The sequence below is a fragment of the Castanea sativa genome, chromosome 12, assembly GCF_040712315.1.
Source record: "Castanea sativa cultivar Marrone di Chiusa Pesio chromosome 12, ASM4071231v1".
In the NCBI taxonomy this organism is placed as follows: Eukaryota; Viridiplantae; Streptophyta; class Magnoliopsida; order Fagales; family Fagaceae; genus Castanea; species Castanea sativa.
In genome coordinates this window covers 3,093,997-3,116,332 of record NC_134024.1, presented here as the reverse complement: position 1 = coordinate 3,116,332, position 22,336 = coordinate 3,093,997, and the positions used below count along the sequence as shown (strand labels likewise).

At 32.0% G+C, this 22,336-nt stretch overlaps 1 protein-coding gene, 1 long non-coding RNA gene and 1 pseudogene across 3 annotated transcripts; 2 read left to right on the top strand and 1 right to left on the bottom strand.

The window, feature by feature from the left end:
• The first annotated feature begins 1,755 nt into the window (after positions 1-1,755).
• LOC142619536 (TMV resistance protein N-like) lies at positions 1,756-13,914 on the top strand (annotated as a pseudogene).
• A 1,356-nt stretch (positions 13,915-15,270) lies between these two features.
• On the top strand, positions 15,271-18,284 carry LOC142618448 (uncharacterized). 2 transcript variants are annotated; one of them, XR_012841288.1, is made up of 4 exons: positions 15,271-15,381; positions 16,769-16,840; positions 17,090-17,162; positions 17,655-18,284. It is a non-coding gene; the product is annotated as an uncharacterized LOC142618448 (long non-coding RNA). The 2 variants fall into 2 exon arrangements; XR_012841289.1 differs by lacking the exon at positions 17,090-17,162.
• Positions 18,285-21,982: 3,698 nt separating this feature from the next.
• LOC142619503 (glucuronoxylan 4-O-methyltransferase 1-like) lies at positions 21,983-22,336 on the bottom strand. Its single transcript, XM_075792624.1, has one exon. The coding sequence runs from the start codon at positions 22,334-22,336 to the stop codon at positions 21,983-21,985; it is 354 nt and encodes a 117-aa protein (XP_075648739.1).

Sequence of the window (22,336 nt, the reverse complement as noted above, 5' to 3'; positions counted from 1 at the left end):
AAGTTTTTTTTTTTTGCAACTATCAATCTCAACCATTTTTAATAATTGCATCAATGATCTCAATCCATGCTGGCCACCAAGAAGTTAATTTCAATCATGAAGCTTCCTACAACTTTCCTCAACCTTTCAACTTAATACTATAGCTTTCCTCTTCAATTATTGTGTCTCTGTTTTTTGTTTTTTGTTTTTTCAAACTATGAAACTGAGCACAAGGAAAGTTTTAGTTAGGTATATAATTTTCCCAAATCACAGTGTCAATCTCTTGGTTCTTAATCACATAGGGGTTTAAATCTAATCGTTTATCATATTTTTAAAATTGGTTGATAATCATCTCTCTCTTGAAGCCACTTAGTCAATCCAAAAATAACAATTAAAAATTAAATACAGTCTTATAAAATAAAGTGACTAGGGTCTTATAAAACTGAGTCTTATAAACGGATCTAGCTAAGGCAGAAGCATTGCCTTGCAGTATCTTCATCATACATTGTCCTAGTGAAAGGTATGAGCTTTGTACAAAAGGGAAAAGATTAATGGCAACATCACTCACAAAGATCAAAAATTGACAAACAATGCAGTTATATACATACTTTGCAGTCTGCAAAGAAATAAGCCTAATATAATCCTACATGGTGAAAATTTTACTTTTTACCTCATATAAATGTAAAAGTTTTTCTCTAAAATTTGAAAAATCAACATACAATTCAATGAAAAAAAAAAAATGGAACCAATGACGACACTTCATGAAAAGGCATGGAACATATTAATTTCCTAGATTTTTTGGACACCCTTTCATTTATTGGCATGTTCAGTTTTTAAAGAACAATTACGTTATTTGCAGAGTGATCCCATTATTCATTTTAAAGAAGCATAGCCATTAATTTGAAAGGGTAAAAATTCTTCAGTTGATGTTAAAGCAGCTCTAATATCAATGATCTTGATGTCGATAATGAGCTTTGCTTGCTCCTAGTTCTCACTTTTTTTTTCTCACATTATTTGTTCTTAAATAAATGTCTAAGTCACCCTATATGTGTCCTTTTTTTTTTTCTCAAATTATTTGTGACCTAAAGTGTATAGTTATTTTTTACTTTGCTTATATTAAATTAATTAGTGGATGCATTAGTCATAAAGTTTCTAAATTCCACCAAGCATTTAAATAGGTATAACTTTATAGTTTTTCAAAAAACAATTAGAGCAGGACTTTCAAGAAATTACGCAGAATGTGTAAGAATAATTGTCATCCAATGTCCCATAAAAGCATGATAAAGCATATACAAAACTTTACTAGTTACCTTAAACTAATCTTTCTTCTCTTTTCTTAATAGGGGTAGTAAATTACTTGCATATAGCTCTAATTAAGTTCATCCCATGTCTCACACTCTCACATGTTCGAAAATAATTTTGTCCCATTGGATAATCTTTCTAAAAAACGGGTCAAAGCAAGGTCAACACAAAAATAAAAAAGAGCACCGAAAGTCCATAGAATTTACCTCGCTCCCTGACAAAATTTCCCCTGAAAGTGGAAGTGAGCCCCACTTGGAGGGTAGAATTTTCCACCGAAAGTACTATTATTTAATATTTATTGGTGATCAAGCTTTTCAACTTTCTACGTACAAAGCTGGTATTTAAAAATAAAATAAATAAAAAAGTTTTCCACCAGAGAATTTATGCAGTTCACGATGGAATGAAATTGAAGAAAACAATATTAACAAACTTTACAGGGGATAACCATGAAGCTAAACCTACTCTGTTTAAATAAACAAGTGCCCCCCTCTTTTCTCTTTCACAACCACAGAAATAATAGAGGCCATTCCTTTATTAAAAAGTCAATTATATTATAGGATCTGAATCCGACATTGTTTCCAAAAAAATTAAAAATTTCTCTAAACAAAACTTTATACTAGTTACCATTCTTCCCTTTTATTTTCTTAATGGAGTAAATTAGTTCCATATAGCACTAATAATTAGGTTCATCCCACATGTCCCACACCTAAAGAAACCAAAAAAAGCAAAGTCAAGAGTAAATGCATTTAATAAGTCGGTGGTAGTAAGTATAAAATAAGACATTGGAATCGGTTTCTCCTCATACAAAGCTGAGAGCATTGCCAAAGCACAATAACAAATACTACAGAATAAGAAAATTTTCTATTACAACTCTTTCAGGAGCTTTGTTTCAAGAGGTTTTAGAGCTTTACTTCACAACAGCCAATTGCTGCAATTCTCCATATCCGTAAGTTCTTACTCTTCTACTTCTTGCTCGTATTCATGTCTTTTGTTTCTCTCCTTTCACTCCCTCTCTGAAAAAAAAGAAAAAGAAAAAAAAACACATCGAATCGTTTTTTCTTATTCCTTGAACTATTTTCCTATTATTTATTTTCTTCAGTTTTAATTGATACCTAATCTATGCTCTTATATGGTTAATTCCTTACAATTTGGATGAGAAAATGTCTAATCTATTGGTGATGTTCTTATATACCAAACACAATCTTAGTGGGTGTTTGTGTCTAGTGAAGCATTTATGCTGTTCACATCACAATAATTCTGTAGAGATAGTCATAGAACAAAGCAATATGAATAGATTTTATTTTTTTTTTAAATGAAAATATGAATAGAACTTTATAGTTGGTCAAAACGCAATAAATAAATAAATAAATAAATATATATATATATATATATAGAACTTATATAACTACCACCAGGAGGTTATTCTTTCCTCCTTTTGGGAACGCTGAGTGTGTTGACACTTGACGGTATTTGTCATCAAATCTTTACTCCACAAAAGTACTTACCTGCAAGAGATACAATTTTAGGCCCCATTATTACAGCTGAAGTCAATTTTAAGCTAATTACATAATTAAGTCCAATTGTTTAAGTCATTAGCCAATAGAAATATGCGTGGACATTAAACACAACAATAAATCCCAATCACAACACAAACACCCCACACAGTGTTTTCAAAGAGAAAAACTCGAAATTTGGGCAAAAAAACTCTCAAGACCTATAGCACCAAACAATCCACTAAACAAGAATAGTTACAATACAAATCACTTAACAAAACTTGGTAAGTTAAGTAATGACTATGTACTTGGGCCTCTAGCAACTAATTTCTCAAATCTTTTTTTTAAGTTAGTCTCTGGATCTGCGAATTTAACCACCAATATCAAGACAAAGTCTCCTTAGCCACTCAAAGGCCCCTTAAAGATTTAGGAATTGCTTCAATGTTTGGTAAAGTAGTTTGAGTAATGTTGTTTGAGTGTTTTTGATATACGTGTGAAGGAAAAAATGTGTTGAAATGTGTGTAAGTGTGTTTAAAATGTGTTGTTTTGTGTTTGAGTATGCTTACCAAACGGGGCCCAAATAGCACCAAGAACTTAAAAGGTTTCTTTGTGCGTATTGGATTTAGTCTCTTCAAATGGAATTGGCAATTAAAGAGGGAGAAGTTTGATAGAATTGAGAAGGTCTTAGCTCTAGGCTTTTAGGTCACTCCACAGCTCTTCAATATAGAAATTGGGTTTAAAATTTTGTGAGAAATTGGGCTCATAAAGTGGAGTCTAAGGGTCTGTTTGGTTGGAGGAGTGGAAATTAAAGTGGAAGGATAGAAAAAATTTAGTTTTTTCTCTTGTATGTTTGGTTTGAGGGGAAGAAAAGTGGAGAGATGTTAAACTCATTTACTGGGTTGAGAAGAAAAGTGAAAAGATAGAAAATAAAGTTTGTATAAAATTACTCTCATACCCCTATTACATAATATAAGAAATAATTTCCTTCCAATCATTAAAAAAATATTTATTATCAATAAAAATTAAAAGAATAACATATTATAAAAATTAATATACTATTAACATTATATTATTATTTTTTGTTATTTTATTTACATATAACAATTAGAGGTGCTTTCTTAAAAAAAAAAAGGAAAAAAAGAGTGAAAGCCACCCATTTGATAACACCACCGTTGATTAAAAAAAGGGAAAAACAAAAAGCCAAAAATGCAAAAGCAACTGTTTAAAGCTTTGAATAAAATTGCAATACGAATTCAGAAAAAGAAAAAAAAAAAGAAGAAGAATAAAGCAAGACATTGAAAAGAAAAAAAAAAAGAACACAATGTGAACGTAATTCAATGCATAAACAATATGCATAGTTGTTACACTGAAAAGAGGGGTAAATCTAGCATTAGGCTAGCATGGTGTTTTCTCCCAAATTGGGGAGAAAACATTTTGGTGGGCTCGGGAGAAAATACTCGAGCCCTACCAATTTTTTTTCCTCCTCTCCCTCTAACCAAACAACCATCAAAAGTGTTTTCTCTCCCTTTTTCTCTCCTTTTATTTTTTTATTTTTTTTTTCATCCTCCCTAAAATCCATCCAACCAAATATACCCTAAGGGCCCATTTGGATTGAAGGAGGAATGAGGGCGAATAGAGTAGATTTGGCTAAAAATAGGCTAATAAATTATAACTAATTTCTCTCGAGTTTTGAGCAGTGACAGGCGACAAAGAGGCAAGGACGCTGCCTTAGGCTTTCAGTAATAATTTAAACACTTTTTTCAATAAAGTATTACATTTTATATCATATACTTCAATTATATTCCAAAATTTTAAATTTATCAAATCTAATTATCAAAATACCAAAATTAATCAAACTAAAGAAAAAGAATATAAAATAAACTCATATACATAGTAGGTTGGGTTGGGTTACATGCGTTGAAAAAATTATAAACTTGACATGACTAAAGGCTCCAAACATGTCTTTTTCCAAAAAAGAAAAAGAAAAAATAGAAATAGAGTGCAAACAAGGTAACCTTTGTCCTTATCAACGATCTGAAGTGCAATATTAGGTAGGCAAATAAAAGAAAAATAAAGTAATTATGCACTGCTTGTACCTTTCTTCAGCTACTTTACACATATTGCTTATACTAAATTGATTAGTGGATGTATTATTAGTCATAAAGTTTCCAGATTCTACTAGGGCATGTTCGGTTCACTGCGATATGCCCTTAATATAATACACATTACGATGATGTGATATTAAAATTTTTGGTTTATTTTATTTTTTCTAATATTACCATAATTTAAAATTACAAAATATATCATATCACCTTAATCTCATCACATTCCTAAACAATGTAATATTATATTCTTGTATTGAGATTACATTAATGTAAGATTACAATAACGTAATATTATGGTGTAATGTAATATCACAGTGACCAAAAGCCCCTTGAGCGTTTATGCGTGTCATATCACGATCAATGGCATCTGGAATATATAGAAAGATAGCAATATGAATAAAACCTTATAGTTTTTTTTTTTAAGTGAATAGAACTTATTGTCCCGTCTCAAAAAAAAATCTTTATTGTTGATAAAAAAATCAATATAAATACTGTAAATACGACTTTATAGCCGCTAGGAAATTCCTAGTCATCAAATTTCCACTAAAGCACTCAAAAATAAAAAAATTTCACTAAAGCAAGTAAAAAAGCTAGAGAAAGTAATATAAAGTATAAAGAAAACTTTAGTTAAAATTTAAAAAGACCGAATGAGATTTGGTTCAATTGCAAACACATTCCCTGCACTTTTAATTTTGTATTGTTCATTTCGGTAATGACAAAATTCTTATTTCAAGTGATCATGTATAGTGCACGTGACCATTTTATCGTATAATCATTAAAAAAATTATTGTTTGTAACGAATTATAATAATAAAAATTCTTTCTAAATTAAAGTTTAATAAACATATTCTTGAAATGCAAACGGGCGGTATTGGTTTGAGGGCTATTTGTAGTTGGTGGCGTTTCCATGGATTTATGGGTCATTACTGAAAGCCTTAAGGTGTATAATACAAAATTAAAAGCACAAAGGGTGTGTTTTGAAATTGACCCAAACCTTGGGGATATTTATGCAAATTGTTTGTCCTCTTCGCCAATCTATTTTCATTTTAAGTACTTTGTTTCTTCAATTTTGACTAATTGTACTTTTTATCTAATTTTTGGTTCAAGATTTTCTAGGATAATTTCAATGGCTTCCATGAGCACTGGAAGAGCCTTCTCACCATCATCATCTTCTTCTTTTACACCTCGATGGAAATACGATGTGTTCCTAAGTTTTAGTGGCAAGGATACCCGGAATAATTTTACAGCCCATCTATATTCAGCTTTGAAACAGAAGGGTATTTTCACTTTTAGAGATGATGAAGAACTAGAGAGAGGAAAATCAATTTCACCAGAGCTCTCAAAAGCAATAGAAAAATCAAGGCTTGCTATTGTCATATTCTCAAGAAACTATGCATTTTCTACATGGTGCCTAGATGAACTTGCAAAGATCATTGGATGTGTGAAAGAGACGGGAATGACAGTTTTACCAATTTTTTATAATGTGAATCCATCTGATATACGAAAACAAATTGGAACTTTTGCAGAAGCTTTTGCTAAACACGAAGAACGTTTTGAGGAGAACATAAAGAAAGTGCAGAAATGGAGAGATGCTTTGAGAGAAGCGGGCAATCTCTCTGGGTGGCACTTACAAGATAGGTAATTTAATTTGAGATATATTTTTCTTCCGTATGTGTCAAACATCTCTTCCTATATTTACCATGTGAATTATACTGCCAAACATATACGCAAGATTTTGACTATAGTATATTCCACATTTAATATGTGAACATTATATTTCTTATGTAATCTATACTATATCAATAAAATAGGATTTTTTTTCTTAAAAAAAAAGAGGATTTGATGGTTTCGCTTTTAATTTAGGAAAACAATATTCATTAAATAACAAGAAATAAAATTATAGAATTTGAAAGAACAAAATATCATGACCTTAAATGTCGGATAATAATAATAAAATGTTGGAAAGTGTGAGAAAAACACAGAGGTATAAAGAGGTGGTTATCTCTTAAAATCAAACTATCCATACATACATATAAAGTGGAGGAGTTAATGATAGTTATAAAAATTAGGGAAAATAAAAATTTATTAAAAAAATATCTCCAAATAAGCTTTTTACTAACTTGTAACTCTACATATTCACGGACACATTTAAGAATAAATACAATTAGATAAATATTAAACATTCATATCTAAGCTTAATACAACTGATATTCATTTTAGTATTTTTGTTAATTCTTTAACAATACTTTGTAATGATAACTTTGAATAGAGTATGCAAATTTTTTATTATGAATTCCTTGATTTTATTTTTTATTTTGAAGAAAAGGTAATTTGACTATTTATATACTTAAGTTTGATTTACATTTGAACGTAATTTTTGTGAATTTTAACAGAATGAAATTACTTAATGTTTAAAATTTCAAATAACGAATATGTTATGAAAATTGAGTTAATATAAAAATATAAAGAAGATAACAACCAATTCTTTAGAACACTATAGAATTTTTCATTGACATTTATGCATGAATTAAAAACAAGTTTTAAGGCCAGAAAGTTCAATTCAAAAAGTCTATATTTTACCCACAATAGAAAACTCTAAAACAGATAAATTCAATCTCAAAATCAAAGCACATAGTAATTCATCTTATCTCCAAAATCAACATGGGTGACTCATAGTATGTTAATAAATTCAATAGATGTTAACATAAAAATTAGCTATGTATATAGAAACAATAGCTCATATCATATGAATAGCAAAGAATAAACTTAGTATCACAAATAAGACATTTAAGATGTCATGTCATGTGTATAGTCCCTACAGGATGGGTCACACCCACATACTGCCCCCATCGATAGGGTCACTAGAAAATAAACAACTGCCAATTAAAATCACAACATCACAACTTCCACAACACGAACGAATTATAATCCGGATAGTGTACAAATACGATCAAATGAGTTTCACAAATGCAATAGCAATAGCTCAAAGATATAAGAATGGAATTTGAGATTAAAAGGGTCACATGAGATGGTACAATGTGTAAAGAAAATGGCAATGAGTTGAGGACACTAAAAAAACATGGAAATTTATCAAGAATGAACTTTTAAATGGGTTCATCAATGAACATGGTAAAACAAGAGGAATAGTGTGTAAAGTCCCACTTATATATTTGGATCTATAAAAACCTCAAGAGGAGAGATTGTTATTTATATAAATGTATGGGAGGAGCGTCATCTTGATTCTTGATAAAACTTGAGGAATGTTGGTGGAATTTACTCTAATTTTAATTATTATAGTATATGTATGATATGATTTTGAGATGAGCTTATATATATAATATCTAATTTTAATGTGAATGTTTTGGTGCCAATAACTAAATGACTAATTGTTATATAATTCTAAAACTCTCATATATTGTACCAAATATCTTATAATTTCACATGGAATGATTTTTTTTAAAGATAGGTTTGAGTCAAAAGTTATTTCAAATTTTGTTATTTTTAGTCAATAGTAACTTATTAAGGGCACAAATCGAAACAATTAAAAAGGTTAATGGTTTTAGTTGAAAATTTTAGAAATTGAAGGTTAATTTGAAACCAATCCAAGCCTTATGGGAATTATGTAATTTATAATTCTAACACAACTCCTAATTAGATTAATATTCTGACAATCAAAATAATTCCGCTATTAGATCACACGTTCTAGTAGGTGTAATTTTAAGTTGGCTTTCCACTGTTCAATGGCCAACAAGGATAATGACCATTGCTATCATAAGAAATAGGATTGGATGATGACATTAAATTTCCTCATTTCTAAATATTTTGCAGCTGCTCTCTTCCCTCTCTTTTGTAGGCTTTCTTCTTCTTCTTCTAATTGTATAGTTAAAATACGGGTAGTTCTTTGGATTTTGGCTTGAAGCATTCATTTACATTATTATCAAAAAAAATAAAAAAAGAGGCATTCAATTACATAAATTCAACCCAATTTCAGATTTAACCAACTAAACTTAATGCCACATGTCTACATAATTTTTTCGTTGGATATATCCTGCCCTTGTAAATTCAGATTCACAACTTATTGTTCCCTCTTCTTTGTAGGTCTGAGGCAGAATGTATCCAAGACATTGTGCAAGTGATATTAAATAAATTGAGAAATACATTCTCAGCACATACAATGGGACTAATAGGAATAGAATCCCGAGTGGAGAAATTGAAGTCATACTTAGCTATAGAGTCAAATGATGTTCGCATTATAGGAATTTGGGGGACAGGAGGAATGGGTAAGACAACTCTTGCAAGAGTTGTTTATAGTATGGTTTCCAATCATTTTGAAGCTTGCTGTTTTATTGCTAATATTAGGGAAGAATCTAAAAAATGTGGTTTATGTAAGTTACAAAAAATACTTTTGGAAAAACTTTTGATGCTAGAAAATTTGAATCTACAAGATGTCGATGATGGAGTTCAAATGATCAAGAATAGGTTACGTAACAAAAAGATTCTTCTTGTTCTTGATGACGTAAATGAATTAGACCAATTGAAGAAGTTAGCTGGGGAGCATTGTTGGTTTGGTTCAGGTAGTAGAATTATGATAACAACAAGAGATAAGCATTTGTTGGTGAATCCTGAAGTAAATGAAATATATGAGGCTGAAGTATTGAATCATGATGAAGCTCTTAAACTTTTTAGTTTGAAAGCTTTTAAAAAGGACCATCCAGCTGAAGATTATGAAAAGCTATCTCAAGCTTTTGTAGATTATTCTAAGGGGCTTCCTTTGGCCCTTGAAGTTTTGGGTTCTTTCTTGTGCAAAAAAAACATTGATGAATGGGAAAGTGAATGGAATAGGCTCACCGAATTTCCTGAAAGAAGAATTCTCGATGTGCTTCAAGTAAGTTTTGATGGACTACAACCAACAGAAAAGGAAATTTTCTTAAATATTGCAAGATTTTTTTAATCAAATGTATCGAGATGTTGTCATAGAAATACTAGACAATCTTGAGCTTTATCCTAAAATTGGATTAAGGGTTCTCATTGATAAATCTCTAGTAAAATTGCATGAAAATCAATTGTGGATGCATGATTTACTACAAGAATTGGGCCAAGATATAGTTCGTCAAGAGTGCCCTAAAGACCCTGGGAAACGTAGTAGATTGTGGTTGTTTGAAGATATTAACAATGTGTTGACAAAAAATACGGTAAGGGGCTATTGAAAGAAACTAAGCATATATCTTATTTTATTATTCAACTTAAATTTTTTTTTATAAAGAATGATATGGAGTTTAAATTATATTAGTCTAGTAATAATATAATACATTTTATACTAATCCCTCTTATTCTTATTAATAGGGAACAGAGGCAATTCAAGGCATAGTACTAAAGTTGCATGAACCAAAAAAGGTATATTGGAATCCTGAAGCCTTTTCAAAGATGGGAGATCTAAAATTGCTTAAAATTTGTGGTGTTCAACTTATGCATGATCTCAAACATCTTCCTAATAGCTTAAGAGTTCTTGATTGGAGAGGGTACCCTTCAAAATCGTTGACATCAAGTTCCCAATCAAAGGTAATTTAGGTACCCTTATACTACTTTTTTTTACATATATAATAAGTTTGTTTGTAGAAACTAATTATTTTACTCTCTTTTTCTTTTTTGGCTTTTAACAGAGTTTTGAGAATTTGAAATTCATTGAGCTGAGTAAATCTCTAAAACTTATTGAAGCCCCAGACATCATTGAAATCCCAAATCTTGAGAGTTTGGTTCTTAAAGATTGTATAAATTTACTTAGGATTCACTCATCAATTGGAATTCATAAAAAGCTTACTTTTCTTAATTTAGATGGGTGCAACAAGCTCAGATGTCTTCCAAGCAAGTTTGAAATGGAGTCTCTCACGGAACTTACACTCAATGGTTGCTCAAAAATAACAAAAATTCCAGAATTTGGGAGAAACATGGAACGTGTAGAGAGCCTTTGTTTGAGTGGTACTGCAATTACAACACTACCCACGTCAATTGAGCATTTGACTGACCTTTATGACTTGGATTTACGTTATTGCCAAAATCTTGTGCGTTTACCTGATACCATTTTTAATTTAAAGTCGATTGCAATGGTCAGTCTTGAGGGATGCTCAAAACTGGATAGACTGCCAGAGAACCTAGGGAATGCCGAAAGTCTAAGCATGTTGTTTTTGAGCGAAACTGCTATAAGAAAGGTCCCTTCTTCCATTGGTCTCTTAAAACATCTTAGGTGGCTAGACTTCAGTGAATGCAAGGGGTTATCATCTCATAAATCGAGGTATGATCTCCTCCCGTTTTATTCAGTGCCAACAATTCCTCATCCCATCGACTTGCTATTCTCTTCTCTATCTCTATCACCTGCATCTTCTTTGACCCACTTGTATTTAGATGACTGCAATCTCAAGGCAATCTCCAATGATATTGGTTCCTTAGTCTTTTTGGAGCAATTGGGTCTAAATGGAAATGATTTTGTTTGCCTTCCGGAAAGCATCATTCGACTTTCGAAATTGTATAAGATGCAATTGAGAAATTGCACAAGTCTTCGATCATTGCCAAAGCTTCCATTGAATATTACAATTGTTGAGGCAGAAGGTTGTATCTCACTGGAAATGTTACCAGCTCCATTAAAACAAAGTGATTCATTGGAACCATCTCTCAATGTTAAAAATTGCTTTAAATTGGCTGACAATCAAAGCTACATTGACAGGTTTATCTCATGGATAAAAAAGTCCCTCGGTCTCTCTCGCCCTCTCCCTCTCTCATTCCCACGAAAGTCATATTACATTATTATTCCTGGAAGTGAAATTTCTGAGTGGTTTATCCACCAAAGCATGGGGAATGAAGTGAATATAAAACAACCTTTTCATTTGTGTAAGAACGTGGGAATTGCTATTTGCGTTGTGTTTTGTAGGGATGATGATTACTATCTCAATCTTAGTATTTCGTTGATAGCCAATGGAAAAAGAATTGATTTTGGTATCACTACCAAGAATGATGTTTCATCAGATCACCTTTGGCTAGTCTATTTAACTCCTCAATTCTTGGACTATCGATCATATAAATTATTGTGGGAAGGTGACGTTAATGGATTCAGTCAGATTAGAATTAAAATTAAAAGCGATTCATGGGTGAAGGTAAAAAAATGGGGGATCCGTATGATACACAAGAAAGACATAGAAGATCTTGATCGAACAATGGTCCAGTACAGCAACAGCAGCACCACTCCTTATGATGGCATGGATGTTCTCCATCACAATTTCGACAATTCGTCAGTGGCAGTGGAATATCACAAAGTCAAGCGCAGTCATGATGATTACATTGGGGCTGAACCCAGTGGAGAAGGAAGCTCTAATGACATACCAAACCCAGAAAGGATTAAAAGGCACACAGAAACCCATGGTAACTCTGATTCTGAGGAGTCAAGTGAGTACAAGGACTGTGACGAGGAGTTAAGCAATCGGGACGAATCTAATGACGATGGGGAAGAAGATAATGACGATTCGGACGAAGACGATTGGGAAGAAGATAATGACGATTCGGACGAATCTAGTGTCGATCGGGGGAAATATAGTGAAAGTTACCTTGGTGGCTAATGAACTATTTTTCCTTTTATTACCAGTAAGTCACTGCCTTTCCTCTTAATTCAAGTTCTGTTGGTTTCTGCATTTTCATTTTCTTTTACAGTACATTTATTAATAAATTGCCCACCACATGTTTGACTAAAGTTGTCAATGAGACTCCTAGCGATTTGACAACAAAGAATGGCAAGAAAATACTTTTGTTGGTGTTTTAAAAGCTGAAGAAATAATTGGATTAAAAATGAGCAAACATCAAAACTGGAAGTTTTTGCTGCCAAATCTTATCTTAAAAAGACATCTTTTTCCTTTGCATTTTCTTAGCTAGACTTTTTTTTTTTTGTCCCTATTCTATTTTTTCCACCCCATTATTTTTTCCTTTGCTTTGTCAATCAGGCAAGCAACTGTGCAGAAAAGGTTGAAAAATAGAGAAGGTATCCAGCTTTGATTGGTAAGCCCTGCTCTAGATGTATTGTTGTTTTGATGCCTTACATCCACAATTAAAGTTGTCATATTTTTCGGCTTGGTTTTGTCTTTTTAGTCTGATGTAATTGTATTTTGCAGTGGAAAGATCCCATAGTTTTATTTTGATGTGTTTTGTCTAGAATTTAAGTTTAGTCATGAATGTGTGTGTCAATGTTTTTCAATAATACAAAAAATATTATTTTGCTAGGTTATAAAAACCATACTTTAGGAATCCCTCAATTAAGTCAAAATAAGCTACTACTATTAATAGGTATTTAAACTTATTTTTACACTTTGGCTTGAAAACAGGACCTGATTAGAGAGCTGTACTCTCTAGAAGTGGCTGTTCAAATTTTAGCTATCCCTATCTCAAGCTGTGGAGTTACTGATAAGCTGCTATGGCCTCATACAACACAACTTAGTGAGTGAAACCAAGTAATTATGCAATGAGGAAGACAACTTGGATCGTTTGTTCCTGAAGCACAGTCTTGCTTGGGCTGTATAACCTCAACACAGTGATGTTTGAGGGTGCAAAAAAGTGTACTTATCATGGTAATGCTCAGTAAAGCTTTGTTTTGTAGGTATGCACAAGCCTATGATGCACAACATGTTGATTAGAGTAACTACTGGAGAGTCCCAAGGCAAGTGTGTCCAGTCGTGGAGGGATGGCAAGTGTTGCTGACAATTGAGGGGCACTGGCAGAACAGATGCAAATGGGGTTGTTTTGCCTATGTAGCTAAATAATGGGCTGGCAGATAATTTTTCAGGCTGTTCCAGTAATGGCGTATGCAAACGAGTGGCAGCTTACTGTTTGAGAAGCATATTTCCAGGCTTGTTTTGGTTAGTGGAAGATTGGAGAACCTATGGAAAAGAAGAAGGTTCCTTGGCAACTTGCTGTGCTGACTGAAGAACACAAGTGCAGGGAAGTTAGAGAACGCCAGTGGTGTACATTTGCTGTGCACGAGAGTCACTAATGAGGCTAGAGCCCCGGTTACTCTTGCTTCCAACTCTTTTATGAACATTTTTTGGGCTTGTAACTCTATTACGAGAGTGTTAAATTTAGCAGTCTGGATAATATATCGCCAATTTGTTTCAAAAGTGGGACTTCAGAGTTACTTTCAGCAAAACTGTTCATGTTTGTAGATATTCATCACATGTTAATAGATAGTCAAAATTGCCACTGAGCTGGGTAGCTCAAATGGTATTTTCTACCCTTTAAATTATATACCAACAACTAATCACAAGGCTCAAAGGTAATTAGGCACCTGACACAAATTTTTTTTTTTTTTTAAAGTTTCATTAAACTGTATGGTTTTGTTGAATCTTTTTTTTTTTTTTGGTGGTTATTTCAAAGGTTAAAATCCATCAGATTAAGCAAGCCTCTAAAACTTACTGAAACCCCTATCTTTACCGAAGTCCCAGTCCTTGAGAAATTGGTTCTTGAAGATTGTTTAAATTTATCTAGGTTGCACACATCAATTGGAGTTCATAACAACCTAACTCTTCTTAGTCTAAAAGGCTGTAAAAATTTAAAAACTCTTCCAAACAAGTTTGAAATGAAGTCTCTTGAAACTCTTATTCTTTCTGGATGCTCAAAAATTTGAATAAAAAAAATTCCAGAATTTGGGAAAAACTTGCAATGTGTATTGAAAGTTTACTTGGATGGAATTGTTATTACAAAATTACCCACATCAATTGGGCATTTGACCGGCCTCGCTTTATTGAATGTAAGAGATTGCAATAGTCTTACACGTCTACCGAGCATACTCTTTAATTTAAAGACGTAAATATTTCTGGATGCTCAAAACTTTGTTTGATTTTATTTTAAATTCTAAAAAGTATTTGTGAGCTGCAGCTTAGGTTTGCTATTAGCATTTATTCCAACAACAGCATCATTGAAGATTGTTGAACTTTTTGTCTTTTTTTAGTCAACTTTTTCTCTATATTACCTGTTAGTCATTGCTTTTTCTTCTCAATCAAAGCTTTTCGGTGGTTGCTCTGCATTATCTTTTTTTTCCCTTCCTTTGGACACATTTAATTAACTAATATTAACTTAAAAAATATAATTTTACTATCTGTGTTTTTGCTTCATTTTTATCTCTTATTCCTACTCTCATCTGGTCTGTTTCCTTGATCAAATAACACAAATTTGTGCACCTAGCTAATTAATGCATATTATTAAATCTTATGGATTGGTACAATTGATAAAGAGAATCACCCCCATTCTTGAAGCTACTCATTTAATCCACAAAAAAAAATAGTTTTATAAAATAAACAATGATTAAAGTAATTTTGGTTCACTGATTGTGTTAGTTGTTTGGGTTGGTTGCCCCCTTGATGTAGGATTATTGGACTTGTTCATGAGGAGAAACTGTCACATGGCCAAGAGACAAGAAGGCAAGTGCAGTCCATTTTATGCTTCTCAGTTTCGGTAGCCGTAATAGATTGCAAGGTAAAATCTGCACTCTTGTTGCCTATATAGTTCATTGTTTTAAAATTTTTCGAAGTGCAAAAACAATATATGCATGCCATTGCAAACATTATAATCTGAGTTAATCATTACATTTCTTATCATATATGTGAGCTCATGCATAGATCACAATTAGAATGATTCTAGCTAGATGTAGCATCTAGCTTTCTCATTGAAGGTTTTCTATAGCTTTGTACCCACCTTTAGCCAAAAAAGTGATTTTTTCCTGTTTAAGAGAATGACTGATTTTTCTATTCTTGTTTTGATTTGATATTTTTCTTATTTTAATGTAGGATAACAATTAAAGATGTTATAAAAATGATTTGTATTAGCATGTTTGAGGACATTGGTAATGTAACTCTCATATGTTTAAAATTTCAAACATTCAGAGTTTGATCATAACTTACTTTTTATGAGGAATTAATGTAGATATGCAAAATTTCCTCATTGACCAAATCATTCATCCAAGTTCTTGATATATCCAAGTATCATCAACATTGTTCATAATTGAGTGATCTGCATCAGCATTAAGTTATGTTTTTGGTAATTTTCTTAAGCTATCATCATTTGGAACCTAAGCTTGTGCCTATATGTAAATAGATGTGTAATAACTAACTTAATATAAATCTCTCAGAGGTGACCATCTTCAAAGCTAAAAGCAATTAATTTGATTTATCTTCGCCAAAAAAATGTTATGATTGACTATAAATTGTTCAATTGTTAGACATGCTGTGATTGATCAGTGATTTACCATAATTGAATATTGAATTGTAAGCAGTACTAAATGGCCTTAAGCCATGTGCTGCTTTTATTCTGCAATGTAAGGAAATCATCATTCTTGTCATTGTACCATGTAATGCTTGTGTAGAAGCATTGGTGAGACCTTAATAATAATTCAATCCCATTTAAAAGTAACGACTTTTTCCTCTGCTTTTTGTTACTAGGAGATATATATATATATATGATCTGGTCGAGTTTAAAAGAAAATAAGTGCTATGACATGAATTTAACAGTTTAAAACTCTTTTTAATATGAAACAGCTCTTAATTTTGTAACTTTTTAGCACAAGATTTCTGTGCTTTTGCCTCTTGATGTACTTGAAATTTTTTCTACCTTTCTAAAACCTTCACTCAGAAACTAATTATTGACTGAATGTTGTCCTACCCATTTCAGATCATGACCAGGCAGAGCTGAAACAAACCAAAAGGCCTATCTCAAAATCGTAACTTAATTAGCTTATACCCTGTGAAAGAGACTAGACTAGAATTAGAATTAAAGGACAGCAGTAGAAAGTAGAGAAACCCAACCATACAACAAACTTGATTATATATTACGAACCATATCATCTGAACCATATTTTTCCTTACAGTAATCAGACTCAAGCAAGCAAGCGACTGTGTAGACAAGGTTGAAAATTGGAGAAGGTAGCCTACTTCGATTGGTAAGCACTCCTGTTCTAGTTGCTATTGTTGTTGCACTACATCTAGAATTTAACTTTTCTCACTTTCTTTCCATGGGGTTTGCTATTTTAGCAAAATGTATTATATTTTATATTGGAATAAGATGCTAAACTTTGATAATCAATGTCATTAATTTTTGACAATTTTATATTTTTTTTTAGAGAAGTCAAAAAAATCTACATCTGTTAATCGGTATCAAAGTCATCTTTACACTTTTGACTTGGAAACAGGACCTGGTTAGGGAGCCATACTCTCCTGAAGTAGTGAAGTGACTGCTCAAATTTTAGCCACCCCTATCTCAAGGTGAGGAGCTACTAATAAGCAAATATGGCCTTGATGTAACTCGTGGTCAATATCAAAATTAAGCTACCATTGAGAGTAAGGGGAACTCAGGTAACGGATTCTCATTGGAGGGTCACAGCTCTTAGATGGAGACATCTTGGGAATTGAAGCTTCCTTTGAAGTTAATAGTTGTTATGTGGGAGTTGGCATGAGGACTTACTTATTAAAACAGAATAGTGAAATGAAACATAGTGAGTGATAATAATTGTGTAAGGAAGAGGAAAACTTGGTTAATTTATTTCGGAAGTGCAATCTTGCTTGATGCTTGGGCTGTTTGTTTGGATAGATTTGATCCTTAGAACTGAGTTCATTTCTCCTTGCTCTTTGAAGCAGTAGTTGGCTCAGTGGATGGAGGATCCAAATTTTCAAAAACAGGAATATATTATGTTCTCTAGATTGATGTTTGAGGGTGCAAAATAGCTTCTAAAGAAGTGCTAATGCTTTGTTTTGCAGGTCTGCACAAGTCTCTAATGCACAATAAGTGGATCAAAGTAACTGTAGGAAAGTACCAACGCAAGTGTGTCAAGTTGTGGAGGGTTGTAGGTGCTGCTGACGATTTAGGTACACTAGCAGAGATAGTGTGAACGGGGTGGTTTTGGCTTTGTAGCCAAATCAAGTGCTGGTAGGCTGTTGCAGTTCTTCTATAAGCAACCAAATGGCATGCAGCTACATGCCCCTCTGTACGGAAAGCATTAACTAAGGCTACACAGCTTGGTTTTTGTAAGACTTGTTTCTATAATTTCTAAGAGTGGAGGACCTCTTTTTGCGAAGAAGGTTTCCTTTGCAACTTGCTGTGCTGATTGAAGACCAGAAGTGCATGGAAGTTGGAGAACAGTAGTGGTTGTATATTTTGTAGATAAGAGAGTTGCTACAGATGTTGGGGCCTTGCTTCAAATTCTTTTGAACATTTTTGGACTCTACTACCAGCGCTTCAGACATTATTGTATTAATAAACCATACCCAAAAAGAAAAAAGAAGACGAAAAGAAAGAAGTTAAATTAACATCTTTTCCAGACTAATTTAAGCTATGGCATGCAACTACATGCAATTATTAACATTGTAAGACATCATATAAGAGATTCATGTCCCTGCGTGAAAATCATATTCAACTCTCCTTTTAGATTCAAATAAGAGCAATTGAATTAAATATCTAATGGCTCTGACAGATTCAAATTTTTTGTACATTTGAACTCATTGTTTTTCATGAATATGATGTTTTGGAACTTGAACGCATGCATATGTAACTATAAGTATACCTTCTTTTGGTTTATAAATCTATAGGTTCCTAAAAAAAAAAAAATTTTTTTAAGTTCCACAAAAATGTGAGTTAATAATGATTGCTTAGGTCAAGTCACTAAATTGGTTTTAGTGTAATAAGGATTGGGGGAATCTAGATGCACTTTAGTATGTAGATTCCCTTGAGCTATTTGCAATAAAACATGAAAATGTATCTTTTCGAAATGAGAAATGTTATATTTACAACATTTTTACAAGTAGTCTTAAATAATGGGTTGTTATTGATTGTTATGAGTGGACAAAAAAGTAATTTAAATTGTAGATTCAAATTAAAACTAATAACAACTTACCACCTATAATTTGTTGTGAAAATATTGTAAATGTAGCACTCCTCTTTCAAAATTACTGTAATTGTAAATGCTTATTTAAACCAAACGATTTGTCATTTAGTAAATGGTCAGCGGAAATTATTTGTGCAACTCAAAATCGATGGTGCAAAAAATGGAGAATAAAGATCTGGTTATTTTCACCCTTTTTTTTTTATGTGAGTTATTTTCGCATGTTAGCCCTGAGTTTATTTACACTATTATGCACTTCTCTTGGTATCTTTTAGACAAGAGACCTAGCTTAGGCATGGCCTTATCTATCCCATACATGTGTTGATGGGCATCCTATCTTGTCTCTCACGGATGTGAATTTGGTTCAAGCCGTTCAGTTTTGCTTTGACCCATTCCTCCTTTTCTAGACTTTTTGCTATTGGCCTTTTTATAGCAATCTGTGAACATTGGTTTTGGCCCATTAATACTTAGCTTATTTAGTGATGATAGAATGGTAAAATTTGTAAAATTTAATATGATCTATGACTAAATCTATGATAGACAAACGAAGGAGTTGTGCAAGTTGATTCAGGCAAATTTCTTGAAGGTTTCAACATGAACATGGGGTGCATTACAAATGGAATGGCTGAGTTCTTATCCCAAGAAAGGACATGAACTTTGTGATTTTTTTTACCATAATGATGATAGAATGGTAAAAAATTTCCACTATACAATGTTGGACGACAAACAATGGTGGTTGTTAATTTTATTTGATAATAGTTCAACTGTGAATGTCACTTTTTTGCCTTTTTCTATGCTGTTGTTGGTGATGTTATTTGCGAAGCTATTGATGATTTATAAAGGAACCCGTGATTTGCGATCATCAGTAGAATAATTGTTTTTTTTTTTATAGGATCTTAAAAATAAATAATTGTTACAAATTATTATTCCATTCTTACCTATTTTGATTATTAATTGATATTCTTTTTTTCTTTTTCTTTTTTGAGAGAGAGATTACTAACTGATATTCTATTATGAAATTTTCTCAAAAAAAGAAAAGAAAAGATATTCTATTATGAAATGCCCCACTTTAAAAGCCTAATAACACAATTTTATAATTTTTCTAACTAGTCCTTTATCATTTGAAAAGTCAATACTAATTTCCTTTTGATTTATTTGAGTTTAAATTAAGACCGGTAGCTTTGGTTTTTTGTTTTTTTTTGAAAATTAAGACTGAAAACTTTCAATTTCAGAATTTAATAACTTTTTTTCTTTATTTCCATGGTAATATTCCTATAAAAAGTATTTTTTAAGTTAAAAAAAAAAACAAAATGGGAGAGAAAAATATTAATGAACCAATGTAAAAAATATTTGAATTTATATTGTAAAGATTGAAGGTAAATATATTATAAAACCCATTATAGCTACATTTTTACTATATGACTTATTCGTATTATAATGAATTCAATATAGAGTTTATATAGTAGAGAATCATTGGTTCACCCTATACTAATCCAAAGGCTAGTTTGCTAGTTCAATAATTACATGGGCCTACAATAAATTTGGGTCTCTAACAAAACTAACCAAACTTTTAAGGTTTAGTTTGTTATAATTTCTAATTTTTAGGGTTTAATTTGAACCACGTGAAGTATAGGGTTTAAAATGTAATTTGATCAAAGATTTATTGACATCTGTTGCCTATTTATTTCTCAATATGACAGACCACTTTCTTTAGTCCTACTGATTAGTTTTTTTTTTTTTCCTCTTTTTATTTTAACATAATAAGACATTATTGTTTTGTTAAGAACTTTATAACTCAATTGTGTGTGTGTGTGTTTGTTTCTCACAAAAAAAAAAAAAAAAAAAATTCTCTAATCATATTTGGGAGAACCAGAATTTGAAATCCCCATACACCACTTTTTAGTAACAATTGAATTTAAAAAATAAAAACGCACTGTTGTTTTTATAGTACAACACATTGTATTTCTTATTGAAAAGCAGGGGGACTATATTCTGATCACTTTTTCCAACTCCTATTCTATGTTCTCATCAATTCCCCATCCAAACATAAGGTTTTGTACGCAAAAAATGATAATTTATCCATTGGTAGAACAGTTTTAATTGGGAATGCCTTCTGGTTTTTCTTTCATATTGCAACTTTCGAATTTAATTAGGACCCCACTATCAGTTTCAGTTGCCATCTTTTGAAGTTTCTTGTGCATAGAACTGTGGTGGATCTACTAACCCCTATAGATAAGTTATACCTACTACATTTATTGCTAAGAAAATGATGTAGTTATAAGTAGTTATAACTACTACATTGAACAAAGAGACACAATTCCCATTTCCCAGCAATGCAATTAGTTGGATAGTAAACTTTTTCTGCCCAGATTGGTAGTATCAGGGACCAAAGATAGTCACCCCACATCAGTGGCAAAGCTAGGATTTTAGTTTAGAGGGGGCAAAATTAAAAGACGATATTAAAAGTGCAATTTATCTAAAAAACATTAATCAACAATAATAACAAAATAAATAAATAATTGTAAGCAAATATGAATATATTTCATATTATTAAAATAAATAAACAAAAACAACCAATTCATAGCTACTAAAAAATTTACAAACTGATGGAGTAAAAATATGATTAGTGTTACTTAAAAAATATAATGAATAAATGTTTAAAATTATTTTTTGTGATTGGTGACATGCCAATTTGTAAGACATAAGTAGTAAAATTTGTAATATCTCTAGCATCATTCAAAGATAAAATGTTGTGAAAAGTATCATAAATAATAAAAATGGTGTAAATAATGATATAAAATAAAAATAAAAATAGTAAAATAGGTGGTTTGGTCCCTTCAAGTTTCAATAAGTAGAATTTTTTTTTTTTTTTCTCATGTGACTGCTAATAAAAAAATAAAAAAAAAGGAGTCAGGGGGGGCAGGTGCCCCCCCTCGCCCCCCTCTGGCTCCGCCAGTGCCCCACATTATGTTTATTTAGTAATTCTCAGTAGTATAATTCATCGAATAAAAAATTTGTAACAACTGAAAATATATATATGAAAGGAAAATCCCAGCTTCAATTCTCTCAAGTAAATAATAAATCTATGACAAAACAAGAATTGTGGTAAAAAAAAATACAGGCAAAATAAAAAGGACAGAGAATGAAACCTCTATGGACAAAAGGGTCTACCAAGGCGAGCCCTGTGACTTGGGATAGTGAAGTGCCTTATCTCCCTTCTTGTTCTGTCAAACACCCTTCACAGAGAAAAGCCTTGGAGAACTTGTCCTCCACAACTCTATCAACATCATGCACAAACACATTAGTCTCACCCTCCTCTCTATTCCTAGCCATCGATCCAGCTGTATATATAGCACTCATTCTTCCTGGGGCATTATCATGGTAACCAGTAGGTGCATCCACCATGATCAAGTCCCATTCTTTGAGTGCAAGTTGGCACTTTGAGAATCTTGGATCACTCACAACTTTGCAGTCTTCTTCCATTCCAATCTTGATGAGCTGGTCAGCTTGGTGAACCTTGGTGTCATACTCAACATGGTATGACTTTTCCCACAATGTCAT